This window comes from Petaurus breviceps, unplaced genomic scaffold, assembly GCF_028583685.1.
Source record: "Petaurus breviceps papuanus isolate PSGF00001 unplaced genomic scaffold, PetGlider_PUasm1.0 173, whole genome shotgun sequence".
Taxonomy (NCBI): Eukaryota; Metazoa; Chordata; class Mammalia; order Diprotodontia; family Petauridae; genus Petaurus; species Petaurus breviceps.
Genome location: NW_027185759.1, coordinates 31,925,362 through 31,949,996, shown reverse-complemented (window position 1 = coordinate 31,949,996; position 24,635 = coordinate 31,925,362). Strand labels below are relative to the sequence as shown.

General features: G+C 40.0%; 1 protein-coding gene across 5 annotated transcripts in view; it reads left to right on the top strand.

Moving 5' to 3' along the window:
- The window catches only part of TNIK (TRAF2 and NCK interacting kinase), a 433,646-nt gene that overhangs the window by 238,439 nt on the left and 170,572 nt on the right, over nucleotides 1-24,635 (top strand). For all 5 annotated transcript variants that reach the window (XM_069083584.1, XM_069083583.1, XM_069083581.1 and 2 more), the window contains exons 4-7: nucleotides 6,717-6,842; nucleotides 10,993-11,103; nucleotides 13,947-14,037; nucleotides 17,049-17,179. In XM_069083584.1, the coding sequence (XP_068939685.1) occupies nucleotides 6,717-6,842; nucleotides 10,993-11,103; nucleotides 13,947-14,037; nucleotides 17,049-17,179 (459 nt within the window). The remainder of the gene's footprint in view (nucleotides 1-6,716; nucleotides 6,843-10,992; nucleotides 11,104-13,946; nucleotides 14,038-17,048; nucleotides 17,180-24,635) is intronic.

Here is a 24,635-nt window from a genome sequence, read left to right as displayed (position 1 = left end):
TCTATTTTAGGTATTAAGAATAGAAAGACAAAATTTTTAAAAGGCCCCCAGGGAGCTTACTATTATTTTGTGGGGGGCAATATTTTATTTTACTGTTTTTCAGTTAACAAGCCTTTATTCTCATTCTCTCTCTCTCTCTCTCTCTCTCTCTCTCTCTCTCTCTCTCTCTCTCTCTCTCTATCTATCTTTTTCTTTCTCTTTTCCTTCCTCCCTCCCCTTTTCCTTCCCTCCCTTCCTCTCTTTCTTTCTCCTCCTTCACTTTCTTCCTTCCTCCTCCCCCCTATTAAAAAAAAAGAGAAAACTATCCACAGTCAAAGCAAATTCCAACATTGCCCATTAGGAAATAAGAAACATTATTCTTATCTTGATTGTTATCTTAATATTCTCACATGTTTATTTCAGAGCATTTATTAAATCCCTAACACATCATTCACACTAAGATATATTACGAGTATTGATTCTAGCTCTCTAGAAACTTAGTTAAGGTTCCCCTAATTGTGATTAATATTTTAGGATCTGACTAGCAAGAAGATATCAAGGGAAATTATATTGCAACTTAACTAGTTGTCTTGAAACTTGGCAACAGATATTTCTTTGTGGGGAAATAATATATGCTATGTCTGGGGAAATTAATTGCCCTACTCCAAGTGGTTTGAATAGGCTTGTAGGGTCTTTTTTTCCTAAGATAAAAAGAGACAGTGTGTCTTAGCATATAGGGAGTGGCATTGGGATTATGAAGGCCTTAGTTCAGGTCCTGTGTCTGGGTGACCTTAGTTGAGTCCGTTACCCCCATACAGTTCTCTTAATATAACAAATTGTAGAGCATCAGATCTGCTTTGGTAGAGGGAGTGTCCTTACCAGGAAGTCTCCTATGCTAATTAAGTCACTAAAACTCCCCAGAAGGTTGAATAAATGAAGCATGATCAATCCCAGTGTTTGCAGGGCATGAGGTACTCCTTATGCTAGTGTGATCATTGCCTAAGACAGGACAGACATGCCAGCTATTGGGAAAAGGCCAAGGTACGAAGTTTTGTTCCTCAACACATCCTTGATTGGAAAAAACAGGCTTTGAAGTGGGTAGAAGTTATTACAAATATAATACTAAAAAAAAATGTCAGTAGTACTTGGAGGTTTGCAAAGCAGCTAGGTCCCAATTAGTGCAAATAATGAATCCCCTGAAATGATCACAAAATTTGAATACACATTACATATCTCCATTTTTCTAGAACCAATTTACATTTTGTTATTGAACCATTATTATTGATATATTATTGAACCATTTTTCAGTCATGACTCTTTGTCACGACTCTTTGTGACCCCTTTTGGGATTTTTCTTGGCCCAGATACTGGAATGGTTTGCCATTCCTTCTCCATCCCATTTTTTTTTACATAGTTTTAACTTCAGTTAGCAAAAACAATATCATTTCAAAGTAAGTGTGAACCAAATAATCAAAGTAAGGCTTGGTTGGTACTGAAGTGTCTACCCAGAGTGCCTAGGGGAGAGTCTTCACAACTGGGGAAATCAGAAAAGGGCCCCTGCAGAAAGTCTTCGTGGGAGAGTTGGCATCTGTTTGTCTAATTTTCTGTCTGTTTCTATGTCTGTCTTTCTGTCTCTAGGACTTCAGTTTCTCCTCAGGAAAAATGAATGTTTGGACTAGATGCTGTTTGAAGTCTAGTCCAGCTGTAACATTCTCAGAAATAGCTTGTGTCCAATTCAATTACTATGTTTGGTCTACATCTAAAGAACCCTGAGTAATGGAAGACTTCACTATGTTATTTCCTAGCATTTCAAGAGAATAACTGCAATGACAAACAAGAGAAAAAAAAGGAGAAAACACAAGTATTTTTAGGAGACACTGGCGTCATCCATAGAAAGTGGCCTTTGTCAGTGTAGCCTGAGATTGTTGAACCATTGTAAGAATATGACCTTCCAATCACATTCCAAATTCCAGAGAGTTAGTGTGCTTTTGAGGAAAGAAAGATATGATGTGATGCCATGGCCTGGATTTGCATAGGGAAAGTCAGCACAGAAGGGCCCTGAAACTCTGCCATATGAAAATCAGTTGAAAGTATGTTTAGACTTGGGGGAGTGAAGCAGCAAGCACCCTAGCATACCCAGGATGGCTGCTAGCACAGTTTCTTAGGTCTGCTTTTCTAAAAGAAAGCAACTCAAAATGGGTTAACAATCTTATTTTAATCAAACATTTATCATTTACCTATTTCAAGGGGAAAAGTCAGCACCCGAACTTCAGAGAATATAAACATAAGTTACAAGCAGACAAAAAAATACAGACAGAGAAACAGACTAGCAGACAGGGCTTCCAGCTGTCTGACCATTACACCCATACCTAGTTAGTTACCAGAAAGGAAAGCACCAACATCTGGGTTTTCAAAGCCGGGGGGCTCAATGGCTACCCAGAGTCTCATCTGGTCAAATCACACAACTCTTCCCAAAGTGAGCCCCAAAACAAAACCTCACACCAGGGTGTATATACCCTTCTGCTGGGTCAGAGAATATCACAACCCTCTTGACCCACTGCCCAATCACAAAGTAACAAGATGTAGGCTTTCCTGATAAACAAGCCTCCCATCACAGCTCCATGTGACCACATTCAGCCTATTAGGGGGCAGAGTATATTTTCAAATCAGGGAAGGTTCTCAGATTCACTTAAGCCTATCAAGGGGCCAAGGGGCAGGGAAGACCTTCAGATTCCCAGTACCATTTTCTTCAAGTATTTGAAAGGCTATCATATTGAAGAGGGTTGGGTTGTTATGTTTAGCCTCAGAAGCTATAACCAGGAGTGATGAGTGGTAGTTGCAAGGACTTTAATTCAGCTCATTCCAATAAAACATCCATTAATTAAAGCTCTTATTCAATTAATCACCAAGCATTTACTAGATGCCCACTCTGTGCCAGGCACCATGTTAGGCAAGAGTACTACAAAGACAAAGGAAAGAAACAATTGATTCCAAGGAATTCATTGTCTATAGGAGATAGCAATATGTCTGTGGAATGGAGGCATGTCAAGGGCCCCCTGAATGACCTTCTGTGTACTCTGTTATCAGGATGGTTAGGAAAACTCTGAAGTTTGATTCAAGTCTTTTCAAGAGGGAGGGAGGCAACTCGAGCAGCAGGGACTCATGAAGAAGGTCACTCTTGTTCTGAGCTTTGAAAGAAGAAGTAGAGGGAGGAGGGACAGGGTTTCCAGACCTGCCAGATAGTCTATGCAAAGGCTCTTATATAGTTCATGGAGCGTGGGAGACATGAGAGGAACTGCAGGAAGGAAAATAGGGTGGGACAAGCCAGGAGACAAGGACTTGAGCCCAATTGTGAAGGACTTTGAATATCCAACAAAATCCATGTTTTATCCTGGAAGTGATAGGAGCCACCGACACATCTCGAGTAGGAGAGTGATGTCATCAGGCCCATCCTAGCAATCTCAAAGAATGAAATGAAGGTACCATGTGTATGTAGAATGTTTTATAAAGCACTCTACTTCAACATGATATTATTGTTAAACATTATCAGTTTCCAAGAATAACCATCAATGATTAGGCAGTCTGTCGGTAAAGGTGCTTTAAGAGTGCCAGACATTGTGCCAAATGCTGAGTATAGAAAAAGAGGCAAAAGACAGTCCCTGTCCTCAAGGAGCTCACAGTCTAACCAGGGAGACAGCAATCAAACACATAGAAACAAGTCACATGCAGAATAAATAGTACATAATTAAGAAATTTGAATTAAGGAGGATTGGAAAGGGCTTCAGAAGGAAGATAGGATTTTATCTGGGACTTGAAGAAGATAGTAAAGTCATGAGGGAAAGATGAGGAGGGAGAGCATTCTAGGAAGGGGGTGACAGCCAGAGAAATTGCTCAGAGCTGAGACATGGATCAGTAAAGACATGGAACAGTAAAGAATCTATTATGACTGGATCAAAGTATGTGGAGGGGGCCAGTAAGTAAGAACACTAGAAATGTATGTGTGTCTGGGTGGAGGGGGGGTAGGGTGCTAGGTTATGAGAAGCTTTGAATACTAAACAGAAGATTTTGTTTATTATAAAATTCATACATTTAAAATATATTTTTATTTTTTAAATTATTAACCATTTGGATTTTTTCCCTTTTCACCCATCCCAACCCACTAGGGGAAAAAAGAAATCTGCTATATATCATATAAGCAAGCATAGTCAGCTTTCTACACATATTAAATATGTCATTTATTCAGTTTTAAAATATTACCTTCTTAAAAGTACTTATAGCATGTCTTCATATATGAAAGAGGACTTGAAAAAAATCCATTTTTTCCCTTCATTTTCTTTTGCTTTTTTTTTTTTTGGAGGGCAATTTGGGGTTAAGTGACTTGCACAAGGTAACACAGCTAGTTTTTGTGTTAAGTGTCTGAGGCCGGTTTTGAACTCAGGTCCTCCTGACTCCAGGGCTGGTACTCTACTCACTGCACCACTTTTCCCTTCATTTTCTAGCACAGACTTTTGAAATTGTTGATATGCAAATATTTAAGGCAAGGTGGAGTAGTGGATAGAATGCCGGCCTTGGAGTCAAGAAAACCTGGTACAAATCCTGCTCTGAGATTTAGTTTGGCCAAATCACATAACCTCCCTTAGCCTTGGTTTCCTTACATGAACCACCTGCCTAGTAGCTAATTATGAAATCATAGAAGTTCTCCTGCTATTAATATCTGACTCACACTGCTTCTCAGCTACTGCCCCATTTCTCTCATTTTCGTATTCAGCTCCTGGAGTGAGGTGCTTCCACTTGGGTCATTCATTTCCTTATAGCCGGCTGGCTCCTAGATCCTCTCTGATTTGGCTTTCATCTTCAGCACTGAAGTCCCTTCAGTAAAACTTCCTTCTTCAAAAGTGGCGTGGCCAACATACCTGATGTTCATCCCCTCTTGTCTTTCTCTGGTCTGTCCTCTGCCTCTCGTGTACCATGCTTGGTCAGTGGATGCCCGTTGATGTGAATGAATGGCGTCCCGGTGACCTGGAGCAAGCATTACATAAGAGTTTCTTCCTTGTTTCCTTCTAAGTAAGGATATAAAGTGGGTTGGAAGCACATGCTTTCATTTCCTAGAGCATTAACTAGGGCAGAGTGACCAGGATTTAGAGAGTGCTGAGAGCATATGCACTCCTTCAGCAGGGAGGACCAACTGAGTTTAACACTAGCATGAGTGTGTCTGTCTCTGTCTATTCGTTTTTTTATCTCTCTGGCTTTATCTGTCTATCAGCCATCTTCTCTCTGTTATCTATATCTTCTCTATAATCTGTCTCTTTATCTTCTCTCTATCATCCGTATCTAAGTTCTCTTATCTGCCTTCTCTATCATTTTCTATCTTCTCTTCCATCTATATCTTCTCCATCATCTCTCTCTTCTCTATCAACAGTCTCTATCTTCTCTCCATCATTTATATCTTAAGTTCTCTATAATCTATCTTCTCTATCATCTCTCTATCTCTGTCTTCTCTTTTTTTCTTTTTACTTTTTGGAGGGGGGAAGACAGGGCAATTGGGGTTAAGTGACTTGCCCAAGGTCACATGGTTAGTAAGTGGTAAGTGTTTGAGGTTGGATTTGATCTATTTTCTCTCTATCATCTATATCTAAGTTCTCTATAACCTATCTTCTCTATCATCTATTAATCTATCTTCTATCACCCATCAATCCATTTTATCTATCCTCTATTTCTCTATCATCCATCCATCCATCTCTTATCTCTATCATCTATCTTGTCTCCATAACTTCTCTATCATTTCTATCTTCTCTATATATCTTTTCTACCCATCAACTCTTTCTCTCTTGTCTTGTCTTCTCTCTCTCTCTCTCTCTCTCTCTCTCTCTCTCTCTCTCTCTCTTTCTCTCTCTCTCTGTCCCTCTCTCTCTCCCTCATTATTGCTATTTTGCTGTCTTCCCCCATTAGAATGTGTGTGAACTACTTTTTGTATTCCTTTCTATCCCTGGGACAGCACTTAATAAATGCCTTTGATTGACTGACTTAGAATAATTAATTGAATTTAGAAGCTGCCACATGGAGAGGTTCTTTCCTCCAACCTTGTCCTAAGCCCAGAAGTCACATCCCAGATTGAGTTCCTCCTTGGCTGGGCTCTGGCCTATTTCTTCCCCTATGGCAGCTTTCCAGTGGCCTCAGGCTGTCTCCCCGCCCCCTCCCGTGTATTGTGTATGTAACTTTTATGTACCTAGTTATTTACATGTTGGCTCTTGAGAGCCAATGCGTGAGCTACTTGAGGGCAGGGGCTATTTTTGCTCTTCTTTGCACCCAACAGATTAGCCTAGGGCCTGGTGTACATAGTAAGCCCTTAATAAATGTTTGTTTATTGCTAAATTGATTACCATTCTTTGCTCATCCAGCAGTCTTACATTCTCAAGTTCCCTCACAAACTGAATGTCTTAAAAGGTTAGTTTGAGGCTGCTTGCACCAGGGTCCAGACCTACTCATTACAGACCTGAGGGGGCCAGTTCTCCATGTGAGCAGAAATATCCTCTCCCTCAACATTCACACTCCCAATCAAGAATCATTCAAAAGTTTGCCTTCTAATGGAACATAATCATTATGCTTGCTTATCTACCCACCAAGAAGTAAAAAAGCATGGAGATCTATTGCCCATTCTATTGAGATGATGCTGTAATACTGAAATCTACTGGGTAGATCCAATGTATTTAATGGCCCGTTTTCTTTGTCCTGTATAGGATGAAGAGGAGGAAATCAAACAAGAAATTAACATGTTGAAGAAATACTCTCATCACAGAAATATTGCTACTTACTATGGTGCTTTTATCAAAAAGAATCCCCCGGGAATGGATGACCAGCTCTGGGTAAGTGTCCTTTCCACATTTTGTTTTTCTTTTCTCTATTTTCTCTTTCATTGAGACTTTGATCAATGGACAGCATTTATCCTTGTTCCTATACTCTCACTTACCTTTAAATTTCTCTCTTCCCTTGAGAACTATAACCCAGAACCCTCCTAACATAGATTTTTACCTTCTTCTCAGTCTACTTTGCTGGGTCATCTTCATTCAGGTCCTGCTGGCTAACAATATTCCCCAGTACTCTGTTTTGGGCCCTCTTATTTTCTCTCTCTGTACTATTTTGCTTGGTGATCTCCTCAGTTCCCATGGATTCATTTCTCATCTCCATGAAGATGATTATCAGGTCAATTTATCCAGCCCCAACCTGTATATATTTTCGTTATTTATGTGTGAATAGATTGTTTTGGTCCCCAACAATGTAAGCCTCTTGAGAAACTGTCATCATTTATGACTTTGTATCCCTGGTACCTAGCAAAGTATCTGGCACATTATTAGTATATAATAAATTCCTGTTGACTCTCACTGTGACTTTTGCACTCAGAACTCTTCAGTAGCTACTTTGTCAATGAGATGAATAGACAAATTGCACTAAAATAAATTCATGGTGATGAGTCTCCCTATACCACCCCTCCCATCCCAGCTTGTTTCTATTGGTGTCTGATGGTAAACAACAACAATAATAAACTTATGATCCTATGTGCTCTAGGGTGTCCATGTCCTTTCTAACATATTGGGAACCAAACTGAACATGGATGTAAATCTAGAAGACACCTTCATTAGAGACCACATCTAACCCAACCCTCTCATTTTACATACTAATGAATACTCTCAGAGAGGATATGTTATTTATCCAGGGTCACACTGAAATTAAATGGCAGAATTGGATTTGAACTTGTGTCCTCCTAAAATCCAACCATTCTGAGGTTCATAACATAACTGTATTTTTCACCTGCCCAGAACATCCAGAAATCTGCAGGGGTTTGTCCCCTGCCTTCAAACTAAATCCTATATCCCCAAGATGATATTTTGGGGTGAAATTAGAGTGTTTCCCATGTCACAGTAACTAAGAGATGTTTCCAGTGTCTGATTGAATTATAACCTCGGAGAATTCTATCAGGCTTGTTGCTGAGATAAACACTTGTTTAGCACCAGCTCCTGATAATGGCCAAGTGACTGTCTTTTATCAACTGCTCAGGTCGCAATACGGAAATCAAAAATGGGAGTTCTTTCAATAAAGATTAAGATCTCTCAGAAAGGCAGCGAGCTTCTGATACACAGCATCGCCCTCATGCTTTCCCTGCCTTTTGGTGATGAAGAGGCTCACTTGGGCTATCCTCCATTGGATAACTCTGTCATTGAGAAGTCAGGGATTGTAAAGTGGACTAATTACCTGAAAATTAGAAAGCCACACAATGTGTTAGTGCCTAGGGCTATTGTGCTTTTAAGAGGAATTACAAGTCTGAGTCGCTTCTGAAGACCCAGGAGATCAAGCAAGGTACCCTACTGGTCACACTCTAGACTGAGCAAAACAGGTTTGAGTGTTGATTGTAGCTTTTCTCTCTGTATCACAGCTAGAGAAGCCATGTTCTAAACTGAGACATTGGGAACCACACCATTGTTTTATTTAAAGGGTGGCCCATCCTTCTCAACATGTAAGGAAGAGGGAGGAAGAAAAGAAGAAAGAGAGAAAGAAAGGAAGGAAAGAAGGAAGACTTTGAGGCCTCTGTGTCACTAGTAGGTGACTGAGTGTGGGATTTAGGGCAAGAGACATTTATTGAATATTTTATTATAATAATTTATTGCATGTGCACAGGGCAGGAGACATTTATTGATTACCTATTATATTCAAGCATTTGGACAAGCGATAATCTCTCTATCAAAAAAAAGAAATGGGGAAAGATCCTCTATGAAGCCATTTTAAAAGATCATATTTTGGGGAACTATATTAATAAATGTTTGTTGATTGGCTAATCCATTCCTTATGAGACATTTCCTTGTTGACTTAACTCAGTTTCTTTTGGCAGCTTGATTCTCTTTGCTCGTGGAATCAGGTATCTGTAGTAAGAGAAGTTCCCCACTGTGTGGGTTGCATGATAATTATCAGGACTGCTGTGTGACTGGGGTCACCAATCACCAGCAAACAAGGTGTTTTGGATTGTTGGGGTTTTATGGCTATTACATAATTTAATGATCATTTTGTTCCATAGGAAGATGAAAAGAATGCAGCCAGCTTCAGCCAGAGCTGTGTGTGGGGGTAGGAAATGTCAGAAATCAGTGGCATTAGAGCCTGGCCAGAGGGCGATTGTTCCCCACAGTCTGTTGGAGAGTATTTTGTCCAATATCATTTTAAAAGATGTGGAGGCCTGGGGTTTCCACTGCTTCCCTTGGGAAACTGTAATCCTGCAGTCTAATAGGGCTCTGGGGTGGCAAATTTTCTCCAGCTTGGTAGCAGAGTAATAAGTGGATTTACAGGAGTCTTGGAACACTTAAGATATTTTTTGTAAATAGGATTTGAAAGAAAGAGAAAAGAAAAAATTATTTGCCAAACCAAATTTAAAAAATGAGATTTTTCTTGGGTTTCCTTGTATTTGGAACAGGTTCCTATACTTTTGTTCAAGTTTAAGCATTTTGTCTACATGAAGCTTTTCCTTATTCTTCCAGATGCTCCCAGTTTTGAGCAATTCCTTTAACCAATTTGTCTCAGTTTTCTCATCTGTAAAATGAAAGGGTGCATTAATTGACTACCCTGGTTCTTTGCCTCTCTAGAGCTGTGATCCAGAACCCATATGACCTTAACCTCCCTGGGTCTCAGTTCGGAATCTGATGAAGGGGTTAAACTAGTTCCAGCTTCAGATCTTTGATCCCATGATCTTCTGATCATGATGCTGCTCATAATGCCCCCTGCAGTTACATTATGTTTATTTATACACGTACTTGTTAACTCCCCCTTACAATTTTACTCCCCTTGAGAACAACCATTTTTTTTGGTTTTGGAGTCCCAAAATTTATCCCCATCCCTGACACATAGTTGTCTAAAAGTTGGGCAACAGAAAATAGCTCTAAACACTAGGATTGCCAAGATTGGTGAAAACTGGACATTTAATAAATTATTGTAGATAGACTGATGGTGCCAAAGTTCCAAAGCTCTTCCCTGGTCACAGACCAAGAAATTCTACCTCTGTCCATTACCGATAGACAGGAACCTATAATTTAATGAGGTCAATGTGAATCAACAGAGATCATTTTGGCCAGACTGTTTTCAATCTGTCCCCATTAGGAGGTCAGGGATTAGTTTCTGATTATATTGGGCTAAATTTTACCCAACACTTTCACTTATTTGGTAAAGATGTTATATAAAGTTTTTACCATGGAATTTGTTCAAAGGGATGGAGGGAAGATTAGGGAGAGTGAGGTCATTCTGTACGTGGGCAATGAATAGAAAAGTTCAGACTTGGCAATTTTCATCTTGTCCTGTCTCCTTTTTGCCCTCTTTAAAGTAAGGAACGTGCCTCATGCCTAGTCCGCAAAGTTGTTGGACAGTGTAATGAGTTGATATTTATAGAGTTTGGAGCTTTGGGGATGAAAGGTGCTAAATAAGGGTTTATTGTTTATTGAATTTATTTGATGTATCCAACCTCCTGGGAACTTTTACTGAAGTTAATTAAAAACAGATAGTCCCTGCCCAGAAGGCTCACAATGTCATTTGAAAACCACCTAAAGTAAATGCCTTGTTATATTTTTGTTACTTGGGACGCCATGGCCTCATGCCAATTGGTGATCTCCCCCATCCAATGGCACAGAACCCAGCTTAAGATTTTCAGAAAGAAAGTGGTGCTGCGAGCAATGGACCATGTCCTTGAAGTCCACCTGTCTCCTTTTCCTATGTGTACAATGAAGATTACCTTCCATTTCTGATGATAATTTTGAGGTTGGAAATTTAAAAAAATTCCTTCCTTACTTTATTTTAAGCTAGTAACTCCTTCCACCTTAGAAGTTAGAATTTCCTCTGGTCCACATTGTCTAATGATCACTTTCCATCTCAAGAATGGCACCTCAAGGTGGAGGGCTGAAGGGCCCTCCATTGTGCTCAACCAAGCCCACAGATGCTTTGTACCCTAATTATACTAATTGTGCCTTTGCATCCTTTCTTTGCCAGCTGGTGATGGAATTCTGCGGTGCGGGCTCTGTCACAGATCTCATCAAGAATACAAAAGGCAACACATTGAAAGAGGAGTGGATCGCATACATCTGCCGAGAGATCTTACGGGTAAGAGTTACACGGGGGCCTGCTCCTACTTCCTGATGCGATCAGCAGAAGACAGCCTGGGGAGAGGGGCACAGATGGCAGATGTTCCCAGACTTCAGGCCTGCTAACTGTTGGTGATGATGGCATCTGGGGAGGCTCACTCCAATGGGAGTGAGTAGTATTCTAGACATGACAAAGATGATGTGAAACCTATCGGAGTCTTCATTTATGATTGTACCTGGCATTCATAGATAAGAGTGTTGTACAGTTTGCAAAGCACTGCTCATACATTGTCTCATTCAGGACTCAAAACAGCTCAAGGAAGTAGCCATTATAAGTTAATCTTATCACTTATTTGCAGAGAGCCAGCCAGCATGGTAGAGTGTCCCACCTCTGACACATACTGATTGGGTTATCCTAAGCAAGGCGCTTAATCTGCCAGCGAACTCTTTCAGATTATAAATTATGGAGAAGGTTCCAGCCTAGATTAGTAAAAAGTAGTTTCCTCATCTGGGAGTTTCCTACACCAACTAAATCACCAGTCCTCTATTTTCCTACACATTCTCTGATCTGCTCTCCCAACTGCAGCCAGGACCTGAAAAGATTATCTACTGATGTTCATAATTGGTCTGATACCTTGTCAGAAAAATAATTGCAAGAGGTGTCTAAACTATATGGTTAGTGGAAAGAGGTCTGGGCCTGGTATCAAGAAAACCTGAGTTCAACTCTGAGCTCAGACACTTACTGGCTTAACCTCTGTCTCCCTCAGTTTCTTCAGCTGTGAAATGGAGATGATATTAGTATATAATATTTCCCATAGTTGTTGTGGGGATTAAATGAGATAATATTTGCAAAGCATTTAGCACTGGTCTGGCATACCATAAGTGCTTAATAAATGCTTATTTTCTTCCTTCCTACTATTAAAAAGTTTTGAGCAAGGAGATTTTTGAGAGAATTAGATAACCTCATTTGTTGTATTGGGGGAAGGGTTAAAAAGGTCTAGTTTTCCAACTTCATTCCCTTGGCACAGCTTTCAACCATCATTTAAAAAAAATCTCCAAAACATTCCATACGTGCCAAAATATTCATAAATGAGCTGCTAGTTTATCAGTGAAGGAAGTTTCCACACTGGGAGCTTCCTATAGCAATTAAAGATAGGTCTGGAAGAGCAGAAATTCTAAACACACTTAGATGAGGCGAACCTGTCCCTCCCACTTTAAAAGTCACATTTTCTGCATTGGCAAGTTTGATAGTAGTCATGAAGTGTTTGAGTTAGTGATCATTTAATTAATGAGCTCAAACAAAGTGCATCTTCCATTGTGATATATAACTGTGTACCAGACAGTCGTGTGCATTCTAAATTGGCTCATTCTGATCTCTGTAAAAAGGGTGGCATGTTGGGGACTGGTGATGATTCCAAGTTAAAGTTAATATATGACATTTTGTATCTTTATATGCTGCTGGATTGCCAGAAAAAAATCAATGAAAGACATGTGGCTATCAGAAAGGAAATCCATATCCTTACAAGTCTCCAGCCTCTAAGAACTAAAAATCAGAGTAATTCAGTGGAGAAATGGAACACCTCTGAGTTTAATTGTCACTGAGTAATTGGCTTCTGCAGATAATAAACACAGAGTCACATATGAAAGGAAGCACTAAAAATGACAGTAATAAATGCCAACAATGGAAATAGAATTTCCCTGACCTGCCCTGTTCTCACTCCTCTCCCCTGTCAACTTCCCATTTCTCTTTCCTTTTCCTTTTCTGTCTCTTCTCTCCCTCTCTACTTTCCTCCCATCTCCTCTTCACCTCACCTTGCCTTGCCTTTCCCAAATACTCTTAATTCTAGTGTTTTCCCTCTTTTAAATATTTCCTATTTATTCTGTATGTCATGTGTACATTAGTCTTTGCTTAGATTGTAAGCTCTTTGAGGGCAGGGACTGTCTTTTACCTCTTTTTGTATTCCCAGGCTGTAGTACAATGTCTGGCACACAGTAGGCCCTTAATCTTTATTGACTGACCATTATGAGGGGCAGAGCAAGAGAAAGGACAATGGCCTTGGCTTGCTAGCTTTGTGACCTTGAATAGGTCACAAATAAGGCCCCACCTTGGAGCCTCTGTTCATTTGTTTTTCATCCCCCAAATGTAGGGGAACTGTACTTGATGTCTGTTATCTTTAATTAACTTGAATCAGAAACTAATAAAATCAGACAAAATGTTTTCCTTGATCTCTAAAGGTCTGCCTTGTACCCAATTACACCTCCCAAAATAAGAGCATAGATTTAGAACTAGACTTTTGAGGTTGTCTCCCCCAAAGGCCTGATTTTATTATTGAGGAAGCTCATGCTAAGGAGACGGTGACCTCCCCAACATCCCACGAGGAGGAGGAAGAGTGGGGGAAGAGGGTGGGAGGAACAGGAGGAGGAGGAGGTAAGCCTGGATTTGCTAGAATCAGGCATCCTCTCCCATGTACTATAAGTTGCTTCAGAGAATAAAGGGCAAAACATAACTCCAGTAGGTAAGAGTGAATTAACTGAAACAGGAAGTCAGTTGGCTAGAATGTTTCATCTGAACTTGACCTATATTCCCCACAGGCAGAGAGAGAAAGGTTATATTACTAAGCAGTAAATCCTGTTCACTTTTATGATTGTCCCATAACTTAAAACATCATCCTGAGCATATGAAAGATTTGTGTATGATTAGCCCTCTGGGCACATCTGGGCCTGCCTGCTTTTTTTAAAAAACATTTTTATTTTTGCTCATAGCATACTTATTAGAAAAGAGGGGAGGGATTTTGGAAATGATTATTTGTAATCAGGGGGGCCCCTGCTCCCATTAACCCTCCTGATTCTCCATCTCTCCAGGGTCTGAGTCACCTGCATCAACACAAAGTGATTCACCGTGACATCAAAGGGCAGAATGTCTTGCTGACAGAGAATGCCGAAGTAAAACTAGGTAAGTGTCGTCGGGCTCAAAGTCTCAGAATAGGCAAAGGAAAGCAGCCCAGCCAAGCCCGGGAACTAGAAGGAATTTGACAGACGTCATGTCAGGCCAACAGCTGAGTTTCTTTCTGTAACGATTGTGAATTTGAGGCCCACGGCTTGGAGTTCACAGTTCTAAAAATAGAAGTGGGATTGACAATTTTTCTTTGTTATTCAATTGGGGCTGTTAGTCGTACACTTAAAATGCCTAAAATTGCCTCTGAATTGGGGAAGAGCTGCAAACATTCTGTAATGACATCCACTTGAGGAGGCTGAGGGAGTGATGGGGAGATGGGTTTCTGTTGTATTCAGGGGGCCTACCCTGGAGATCACTTCAGCCTTCCTGCACCTGGCTGGGAGTGGGAGCCTTCGAAGGCAATGAAAGGCACTCCCACTGAAAGCACTCCCAGTTGGGCATTTTCAAAATCATGGATGCTGCAGATTCATCTGCTTTATCTCCTTGTCTTCACATGAATGTTGATTTCGTTATGCCTTGTACACCACCTGCCAGAGGAATGCTTGGTTCCAGACATGAGCAGCTCTCCTGTTTCTCTGACAACTGATGGAGGCAGATTTTTGATATTGCTTTTGGGAAGAGATAATTAAACTTTCAAAGAACAGAGTGAGAAAGCATTTCAATCACTTCATCCTGCCAAACTTGTGTTTGGGAGAATATCTTATTTTTCATATCCCCGTCTCTATCCCTGTCCTTGTCTCTGTCCCTATGTCTATCCCTTTCCCTTTCTCTTTCCTTTCCTTACCTGCTCCCCGACTTCAGAGTCTTAGAACATCACCTGGGGGCATTGAATGCCATGCCCAGACTCACACAGCTGGCCAATATATCTTGGAACTGTTACCTTCATAAACACTTATTTACCTATTGTCCATTAAAGCAGCTTTTCCAAGGCTGTTGTGTGGATTAAATCTTATATCCCAGAAACCATCTGTTTTCCATTCCTTTCAATTCAATCAGTCAATATTCCTTAATCATCTAATGGGCAAGGCACTGTGCTAGGTAGACACTGGGGATCTCCACTCCCCTGTTTCCCTTGTCCCCACTCCCCACAGACAACAAGAGTGAAGGGATACAGTAAACACACAGTTATAAAGTACTAGTGGGCATAGCATGCCATAGGTGAGTCAATACAACAGACATCACCACACCTCACACTGGCTGTCCCACAAACCCGTCCCTGAAATGTACTCTCTCCTCTTTTTTACCTTTGAAAATCTGTAGCTTCCTTCAGGGTTGAAATGCCTTCTCCTACAAGAAGACTTTCCTGACCCCCTTAATTGTTAATGTTCTTTGCCTTCTGTAGTTAGATTTCAGGTAGTTATGTGTGTATATATTTTATCCCATTTCCCCCACTAGTCTTTTTCCTTTCCTCTCTTTCTCCTCTATGGAAAATAAGGTCCTTGAAAAAAGGAGCCATATCAGTTTTTCCTTTGTGTCTCCAGGACCTAGGACAGTGCCCTGAACCCACTAGATGGTTAGAAATGTTTATGAATTTGCTGAATTGACTTTCACAGCACATACACATGAAAGCTCTGGGCCCAAGCTATTGGATATACCCAGAGGCATATCACGGTACCATAGAAAGAGCCCTAGCCTTGAAGGCAGGAAGTCCAGATGACCAGTTCCGCTCTGAATAAGTTTGTGACCTTAGGCAAGTGATTTCTCCTTTCTGTGCCCCATTTTCTTGATCATAGAACGAAGGGGTCAAATTAGAAGCCAACTCCAGTTTTCTATGATTCTAGCAAAGATGTCCTCCAAAGTATCTTTGTTCTCCATCAATTTACACTGTTCGCATGATATGTTCAATTGAAGAGTTTATTTTAATCTCCAATTCATTTCAACCAACATTTATTGAGCTGTTTCAAATTGTAAAGCATTGTATTAGACACTGGTTATACAAAGATAAAAATAACATAGTTCCATTAGGACATAAACTTCTGCAATAGAGTGTAGGCCACATGAGGGCAGAAAGTGGTTTTAACTTTTTCTTTGTATCGTTAGCATGTAGTATAGCACCTGGCACACAGCAAATGATTAAAAATTATTTGTTAACTGTTGACTAACTGTCCTACACTCAATGAGTACTACTGGGGAGCAAAATCCTACATATTGAGAATATATTGAGTAATTGAGGTATTTTTACATATTTCAAATATATTTTAAAATTGAGATACCAAAGAAATATTGTATTGTCATTTTCCCCTAGAGCATCCCTTAGGAATCTTCAGAAGTTATGAAAATAAGCACAGAATTCTTTTCTAGAATAATCTATCTTTTATACAATACCTATGTTCCTGTTGCTGAACCAATTACTTCCACCACCACCCCTTTTGGGAAGCAATCCTGCTTTGCCTGAGTGGAATATTGGTTTCATCTCTGTGTTTGCATTTGATCTGGATCCCAGAAAGGTTCTGTTAACAAAAATACATTGATATTTTTATTTTTTTGTCCGAGTCTGTGATTTCATCAGTGGGAGGAACTCCCAATATGGAAACTCCCTCCTATAGATCTGCAACTCGTAAATTGTAGCCTTAGAGTTTGTACTCTTAACAAGTGAAGGCACTTGGCCAACACCACAAAGGTAGGACCAGAGCTTAGATACATACCAAAAGTTCAGGAGTGAGAGTCTAGTACTAGAAAGGCCTTCAAGGCTACCCTGCTCACTATGCTACACCAACTCTTCACAAATGCCCTTATTAACCGTAGGGTGTTTCCTTTGCCATCTTTTGATATAAACACCCAGGATTGCTCCCTCTGTTGTTGGAAAGGAGCTTCTAGGACAAAGCAAAGATTAAGAATATCCTTGACTTTCAGGCTATATGCCTAAGCAAATGTTCAACTAGTAAGAACACAACATGATGCTGTTTTCCCATGAAGTATCCAATTTGAAGCTACCATTTTATTTTTGTTCCCAAATGAATTGTAAGGTTTGATGCTTAATATGTACGTTTCTGTGTTTCCTTACCCAGTGGATTTTGGTGTCAGTGCCCAGTTGGACCGAACAGTAGGTCGAAGAAATACATTCATTGGTACACCCTACTGGATGGCCCCAGAAGTTATTGCCTGTGATGAAAATCCTGATGCTACCTATGATTTCAAGGTATGAGTTCTTCACTACATTGCTTTCAGGGTCAAAGCAAACCTCCCATTGTGAGACTTTCAGTGGGGAAGATCCTCTTGTGCCTTTGAGTGTAAAATATATTTATTTAGTCCACATTTATTAAGTACCTGTATACTGTACATAAGGTAGTTTCATGAGCAAGAGGGAGAAATAAAAAATAATCGTAAGATAATTAATTGGACTTAGTACATTGGGACTTCAATGAATTCATGGATGTCACCAACATGGCTATATCCTGCCACAGAACAAAGCTCAGTATGACCTTGTCATTCTTTGTGACTCTTGACTATGTGCTCCTGTATATGCTTCAAAGAGAATCTGCCCAAAATTCCAGAGAACTTCTAGGTTAGTGTTTTTCCTTCCTTCCTTCCTTCCTTCCTTCCTTCCTTCCTTCCTTCCTTTCTTTCTTTCTCTTTCTTCCCTTCTTTCTTCCTTCCTTTCTTTCTCTTTCTTTCTTCCCTTCTTCCTTCCTTCCTTCCTTCCTTCTTTCTTTCTTTCTTTCTTTCTTTCTTTCTTTCTTTCTTTCTTTCTCTCATCTCCTTTTTGTATTCTTCATAAATTGCTGGGCACCATGATTAGCACTGACCTCACACTTGGTTGTTGTGGAGCTCAAATGAGACAATGTATGCAAAATGCAGTTTGCTAACATTTGAACGTTGTGTGTGTGTGTGCATGTGTGCATGCTGCTGTTGTTATTCACAGGGTTTTAGCCAAACAAGGGTAATATATTTTAAGATGTCCATGTGTATTTTTAAAATCAACCATAATATTTGCTTATTTAGAAAAATTCTTTAAACATTTCTGGCTTGTCTTTTCTGTCCACTAAATCTAGCTTTTGCTCTGTCCTCGTGGCATCAAAAAACATGTTTCCATTTAATTTATCATTCATATTTATGGCAAAAAATCTTGGCAGTTTTTTTCCTTTCTTTTCATATTCAGTTTACACTAAATTATGAATTCATTGTCTTCTGTCACCTCCCAACTTAAAATAGTCAGAGTCCAGCATCCCTAGTCTTATGTAGAGTTTCATTGCTAAGTGCTTTATTACCGAGTTACTTTTCCTAGAGGAGAGATAGGGTGCAAGCAGTTTCCATATGGTGCCAAAAGCATGTTGCATATTGGAGTGGTCAGTTGATATTCAGTGAGCCTCTCTTGGCTTCATGCTGCAAACTGAGAAGCTGCTAATAATTCTCCCAGTATGCAAGTGGAGGAATGAAATCCACCACCTTCGCCCAAAGTGTGCAAAAGAGTGGAGGTTTTTGTGTGTACTTCTTCTGTCTCTTGAGCCAGATTGCCTAGGCACAATTAAGCCATTTTGGATGTCTCTAGCATTGTTTACCATCATGAATAGCAACAGGACTTGGTGACATTGTGTTTATATGTGGGTCGAAGGTCATCCAGGAAATCTGGGGCCAATGGAACCCAGAAGACCTGCTGTTTTCTCGTGGCAGTAGAAATTGTTGGGGAGGCAGGCCATATGGTCTTTGTACTGCTCGCTAAATAACCTTGGGCAAAACATTCAACTTTCTTTGCAGGCTTCATGTTGTTGTTACTTAGTCATTTTTTAGCCATGTTTGACTTTTTGTGACCCCTTTGGGGGTTTTCTTGGCAAAGATACTAGAGTGTTTTGTCATATCCTTTTCCAGCTTGTTTTACAAGTGAGGAAACTGAGGCAAAAAGGGTTTAGTCACTTTTCAACCAGTGTCTGAGGCCAGATTTGAACTCAGAAAGAGTCTTCCTGACTCCAATCTCAGTGTTTTATAGAATGGTAGAATTCAGTTTAATTAAACAAGAATTTATTAAATACCCATTGTTCTAGGCACTGTGGGTACAAAACCCTGAGCCAGCTCACAGTCTGCTCAGAGAATACCACATGTACACAGATAAATAACCACCAAGTTACACAAAATAATTTTGGGGCAGACATTGAAGAGCAGTAACAATGGAGATCATTAGGAGGGGCCTGATGTAGGAGGGGGCAGCTGAGGGGATCTAGGCACAAGCTAAGCATTCAGAGAATTAGAGGTGAGGTTGACTCAGGGAAAGGAATTTAGGGATTAATCCCCCTCATTTTACACTTAATCTTGATAAATAACATCACTCCTTCCCCATTTTGCAGGTGAAGAAAATGACACCTAGAACTTGTGCCCTCTGTTGTTTACTGGGAACAACTGAAAGCTGATAGGGACCGTGGATGCCATTATCATTAAATCATGGACCTTAGATCATTGCCCTCAATGAGACCCAGAGATGTCATTTGACTTTCTTAGGGTGGTACGACCATTATGTATTAGAGCTAGAACTATAACCCTGATCCTCCAAGCATCATGAAATCCTGCCACTTTCTGAAAAAACACATTTAGCTGACCCCATGACAAGTATTAAATCAGAATAAAACATCATCATGATTGATATTGGGTCAGGAAAACAAACTCTTCAGTCTTCATGATGTGTCTCTCAGGGCAATAATGAATCTGAGTTTCTTTGGAGGAAAACAAGCTGGAAAGGCCACCATATTCTGTATTTTAAATGTCCTCCTTCCTTCAAATTTAGTCTATGGGGGAATTTGACAAGGGTCTATTAGCAAATATTGAGATAATGCAAAAATTCATCTCCTGTTAAAACAAATGTGGTTTCTTCAAATTACTAAGGAGAAGCAGAGGCTGGGTTATTTAAACTGTAAATCCCTGTCAAGTTGTCCTGATTTGCATGCAGGATCCAGGTTCTAACCCATACTTTCTTTAGGGCTATGTTACTATTCTTCTAGCAATGGCATGTTCATCAGCGATTTGTGGCTGTTGATTTATGTTGGCATTGTGTAGAACAGCTCACAAGATCCTCTGGGAGACTGTAGGTCAGCTGAACCAAACCTTTCACCCTTCTTGCAATGCAGCTGGCTGTGGCTTCTAAAGTGGACGTTTTGTGACTCATATCTGGTAGAGAATTGTGCCCCCCCCCAAAAAAAAACCATTTGGACAAGTTCAGTAGATGAGATCACGAAGGGCAGGAGAACAGTGGAGTGGGAAAGGATGGGCTTGGCCCCAGTCACTTGCAGAAGACTAACTATCTTAACTCCTAAGAATTCTTTGTTACATCCTTACATTGTTAAAGGGAACACATCCAGGATGGTGACAGACTGTGAATCCATGGCAAATGAAAACCAATTGAAAGAGCTGGGACTAGACAGAGTTAGCTAGGCAGCATGGTAGATGGCATGCTGGGCAGGGAGTCAGAAAGGTGTCAGTTGCAATCCAACCTCAGACACCTAGCAGTTGTGTGACCCTGGGCAACTCACTTTACTACTGCCTACCTCAGTTTCCTCACCTGTAAAATAGAGAGAATAATGGTCTCTTCCTCATAGGATTGTGAGGTTCAAATGAGAAAAAATATAGAGGGAGCTTGGGAAAATTTAAAGCTTTATCTACATATTAGATATAATAATGATCATCATTAGAATTTTATTAATATCTTCATTAAGCACTTGGCAGGAGCATTCTGTTATGCTCTCAGAGGCCAGAGGGATGGCCTCCATAGGGTCACACAGCCAGTAAGTGTCTGAGACCAGATTTGAACTTGGGTCTTTCTGATTCCAGGTCTGGTGTTCTATCCACTGTGCCACCTATCTGTCCTTACACATACACACACATATATACATGCATACATGTATAATATGAATTCTTATATCTAAAAATATATACACACAAATATATACATATATGAGTGAATATATGTATATATAGGACTGACTGCCCAACTCCTATATATACATAGGATCTTCAGTAGGGATGGAGATGTTTTCAATGACCCCTTATTTTGGCCCTCCCAAAATCTCTTGCCACACTTTCTTGCCTTATTTGCTAGAGGGAGTTTTCTAAGCCACATATAATTGGAAATCTATAGGCCATTCTTTGGAACACCTATAGCCAAAGGCCTTTCCTTTGAAGTCATGATGGGTGTAATTTACAGTTTGGGGTCTCATAGTGGGGATGGTGACAAGGCTGTTGAAGGATTTGGACAACGTGTCTCTCAAGATCACAGCAAATTCCAAGATTCAATAAGGCAATAAAGCCTATGGAGACTTCATCCTTCAAAGATAAGCAAAGCCATTGGCCAAGCTCATGGTTATTTACTGGAAGCAGGCAGCGCCTGCTATAGAGAGGGGACCACAAACAGCCCGCCCCGAATCTACCCTATTATCAGGCAATAACATGAAAAATCTCATTTGTCTGGTGTGCTCGTTTTCCCCTAGAGGTCCTTCTCTCTCTCATTTCCTGACAACCTGTCAAAACACTTCAAGTCAACGGAAAGGTTTCATTTCCCTGATAAGTATGTGGGACAAAAATGAAAGCTTTCCCTTTTGATGATAAATGTTCAAAAGAATCTAAATTAATAATAAAAAAAAATAGTTCACAATTCAATTCTGAGGCTGCTTTATTTTGGTGTGTTTTCTGTATTTTAAAATTTTGTATTTTATTTTATCAGAATCCTAGATCCTCAGGTAGTAGGGACCTCAGAGGCAATCTAGGCCAATCCTGGCATTTTACAAAAACAGAAACTGAGGCTCAGGACAGGAAGAAATTTTTCCAAGGTGTGAGAATCAGAGACAGGATATGAACGCAAATTCTCTGACCCCAGAGCCAGTCCTCCTGGTGAACCATCAACTTAGAACTAAAAGGGCCCATTGTTTATCTAGGAAATTCATCATAGTGTTGTGGATAGAATGCTGGGCTCGAAGTCAGTAAGATTTGGAGTCAAATCCCTCCTCAGGCTAATTGTGGGACTGTGGAACCTTCATTTACCTTTCCCCCATCTGTAAAATGAATTTAGTAAAAGCACCAGCCTTTCAGAGAGAATGAGATGACCAAACGAGATCATGTATGTAAAGCACTTTCAAGATGCTTTAGTAGAGAGAATTTTCTCATCTGGGAGTTCCCTGGGACTACAAGATCTCACCAATAGTTCCATCTCCCAAACTGAGAAAATATGGATAAAGAAATTTGCAAAATAAAAATGTTATATAAATTTCTCATTCCATTTGTTTGTGGTGCTGTAATAACAGCAATAATAACAGTAAGAGCATTTATATAGCAATTTAAAGCCTACAAATTGCCCTGTGTGCATTATCTTGTCAGATCCCCACAACAACCCTGTGAATTAGGTCCTATAACTAATTATCTCGTTTCACATATGTAGAAATCAAAGCCAACAAGAATGACTTATCCAGAGTTTCAGAGCTATGAAGTATCTTTGATAGGATTGGAATTTAGGTCTTTTTGATGTCAACTTTTTTTTTTTTGCTTTTTGGAGGGAGGAAGGTAGGGCAATCGGGGTTAAGTGACTTGACCAATGTCACGCAGCTAGTTTTGTGTTAAGTGTCTGAGGCTGGATTTGAACTCAGGTCCTCCTGACTCCAGGGCTGGTACTCTATTCACTATGCCACCTAGCTGCCCCCCCCCGATGCCAATCTTTTCCTCTAATTATAGTTGATTGTATATTTATCTATCTATACATATATCCGCTCATATATGTATATATTTATGTGTATATATTTTTAGATATAAGAATTCATATTATACATGTATGCATCTGTGTGTATGTGTGTATGTATAAAGGGCAGCTAGGTTTCACAGTGCTTAGAGCACCAGACTTGGAGTCAGAAAGACCCAAGTTCAAATCTGGTCTTAGACACTAGCTGTGTGACCCTGGACAACACACTTAATCCTGTTTGACTCAGTTTTCTTATCAGTAAAATGAGCTGAAACAGAAAATGGCAGATCACTTCAGTATCTTTGCCAAGAAAACCCAAAGAAGGGGGTCATGAAGAGTGACATGCCTGAAAATGACTGAACAATAAGAATATATGTGTGTATGTGTATGTATGTATGTACTTAAAGCATTTATTTATATATACATCTAAACACATACATGGATATGTGTGTGTCATAAGGTTTACAGAGGGGCTTATATACTTCTCTCATTTGATAAGTGAAATGACCCTGTAAGGTGATGGGCATCACAGGAGTTATTATTCCCATTTGACAGATGAAGAAATTAAGGCTCAGTGACCTGGGTTCTATCACACATCAAATGAGTGTCAGAGGCAGGATTCGAACACAGGCCTTCTTTACTGAATCCCGATGAAAAGCCCTTTCCTGTATACCACACTCCACTTCGTAGAATCTGTTTAAACCTCAGTTTTTATAATGTAGATTCTGGATAATAATCCCCATCCTGCCTATATCATAGGGCTGTTATGAGGATCAAATAGCGTCATGGGTTGAGAGCTAGAAGGACCCCAGTGGCCTCTACTGGTGTTGTGTCTATGAGTTCACTGATGTCTTAGGAGACTAAGGCAGTTGCCCCATATCACTCAGTGAGAGCAGCAGGATTGGAATCCAGGTCTCTTTCCTCCAGAGGGAGACATCCTTCTGCTGCACCGTGCAGCCCTGCCATGAACGGGCTTTGGAAAGACTAAGCCCTGATAGACAGTTGTGAGGTGTTGGGACATAAGTTCTCCATAAGCAATGTAATGCATCCACACCCACATTCTCCAAATCTACTCTTAAATGTCTCCTTTCATCCCATGCTTCACCCTTTCCACTCTCCCTGGACCCTGGCATGCAAGCAAGCTTAAGACTTTGTTAATAATCCATAAATAAATAAAAATTCATAAATAAAAGTCAGGTTACAAAAAATGAGTTTCTTGGAGGTCAATTAGAGAGGCAGTACAATATAACAGATAGGCACTAGACTTGAGGTCAGGAAGTACTGAGTTCAAATTCCATCTGAGATACTGTGTGACCCTGGGCAAGTCATTGAATGTTTCTGAACCTCAGTTCTATAAAAATGGGGTTAATAATAGCACCTAACTCCCAGAGTTTTGTGGAGATGAAATTTTTATAATCTTTGTAAAGATCTTTACAAAATTTCATAGCATTCTATAAATGTTATTATTATGTGATCCTGGGAAGGTGACAACCTTTCCTTGCTTCAGTTTCCTTAGTTATAAAATGGGCAAATTGGACCTGATGGTTCCTAGGGTCCCTTTCACCTCTAAATCTCCATCCCATTATGTGACCCATTAATCTGTATGGTATGTAATCACTTGAAAGATCACTGGACTTCGTGCCTAGAGATCTGGGTTCAAGTTTTTGATCTGAAACTTACAAGCTGAGTCACAATGGACAAGTCTTTCTTTCTTTGGGGGACACAGTTTCAATAAGAATTATAATAATTATAATAACCATAATTATCATTAGAAGAGCTATTGTTAGAACAATATGATACAAAGACAAGTTCTTGTTGTTATGTAAATTGTTGTTGATCAGTTGTTTTTAGTCGTGACCCCATTTAGAATTTTCTTGCCCAAGATACTGGAATGGTTTGTCATTTTTTTTTCCAGTTCATTTTTACAGATGAGGAGACTGAGGCAAAC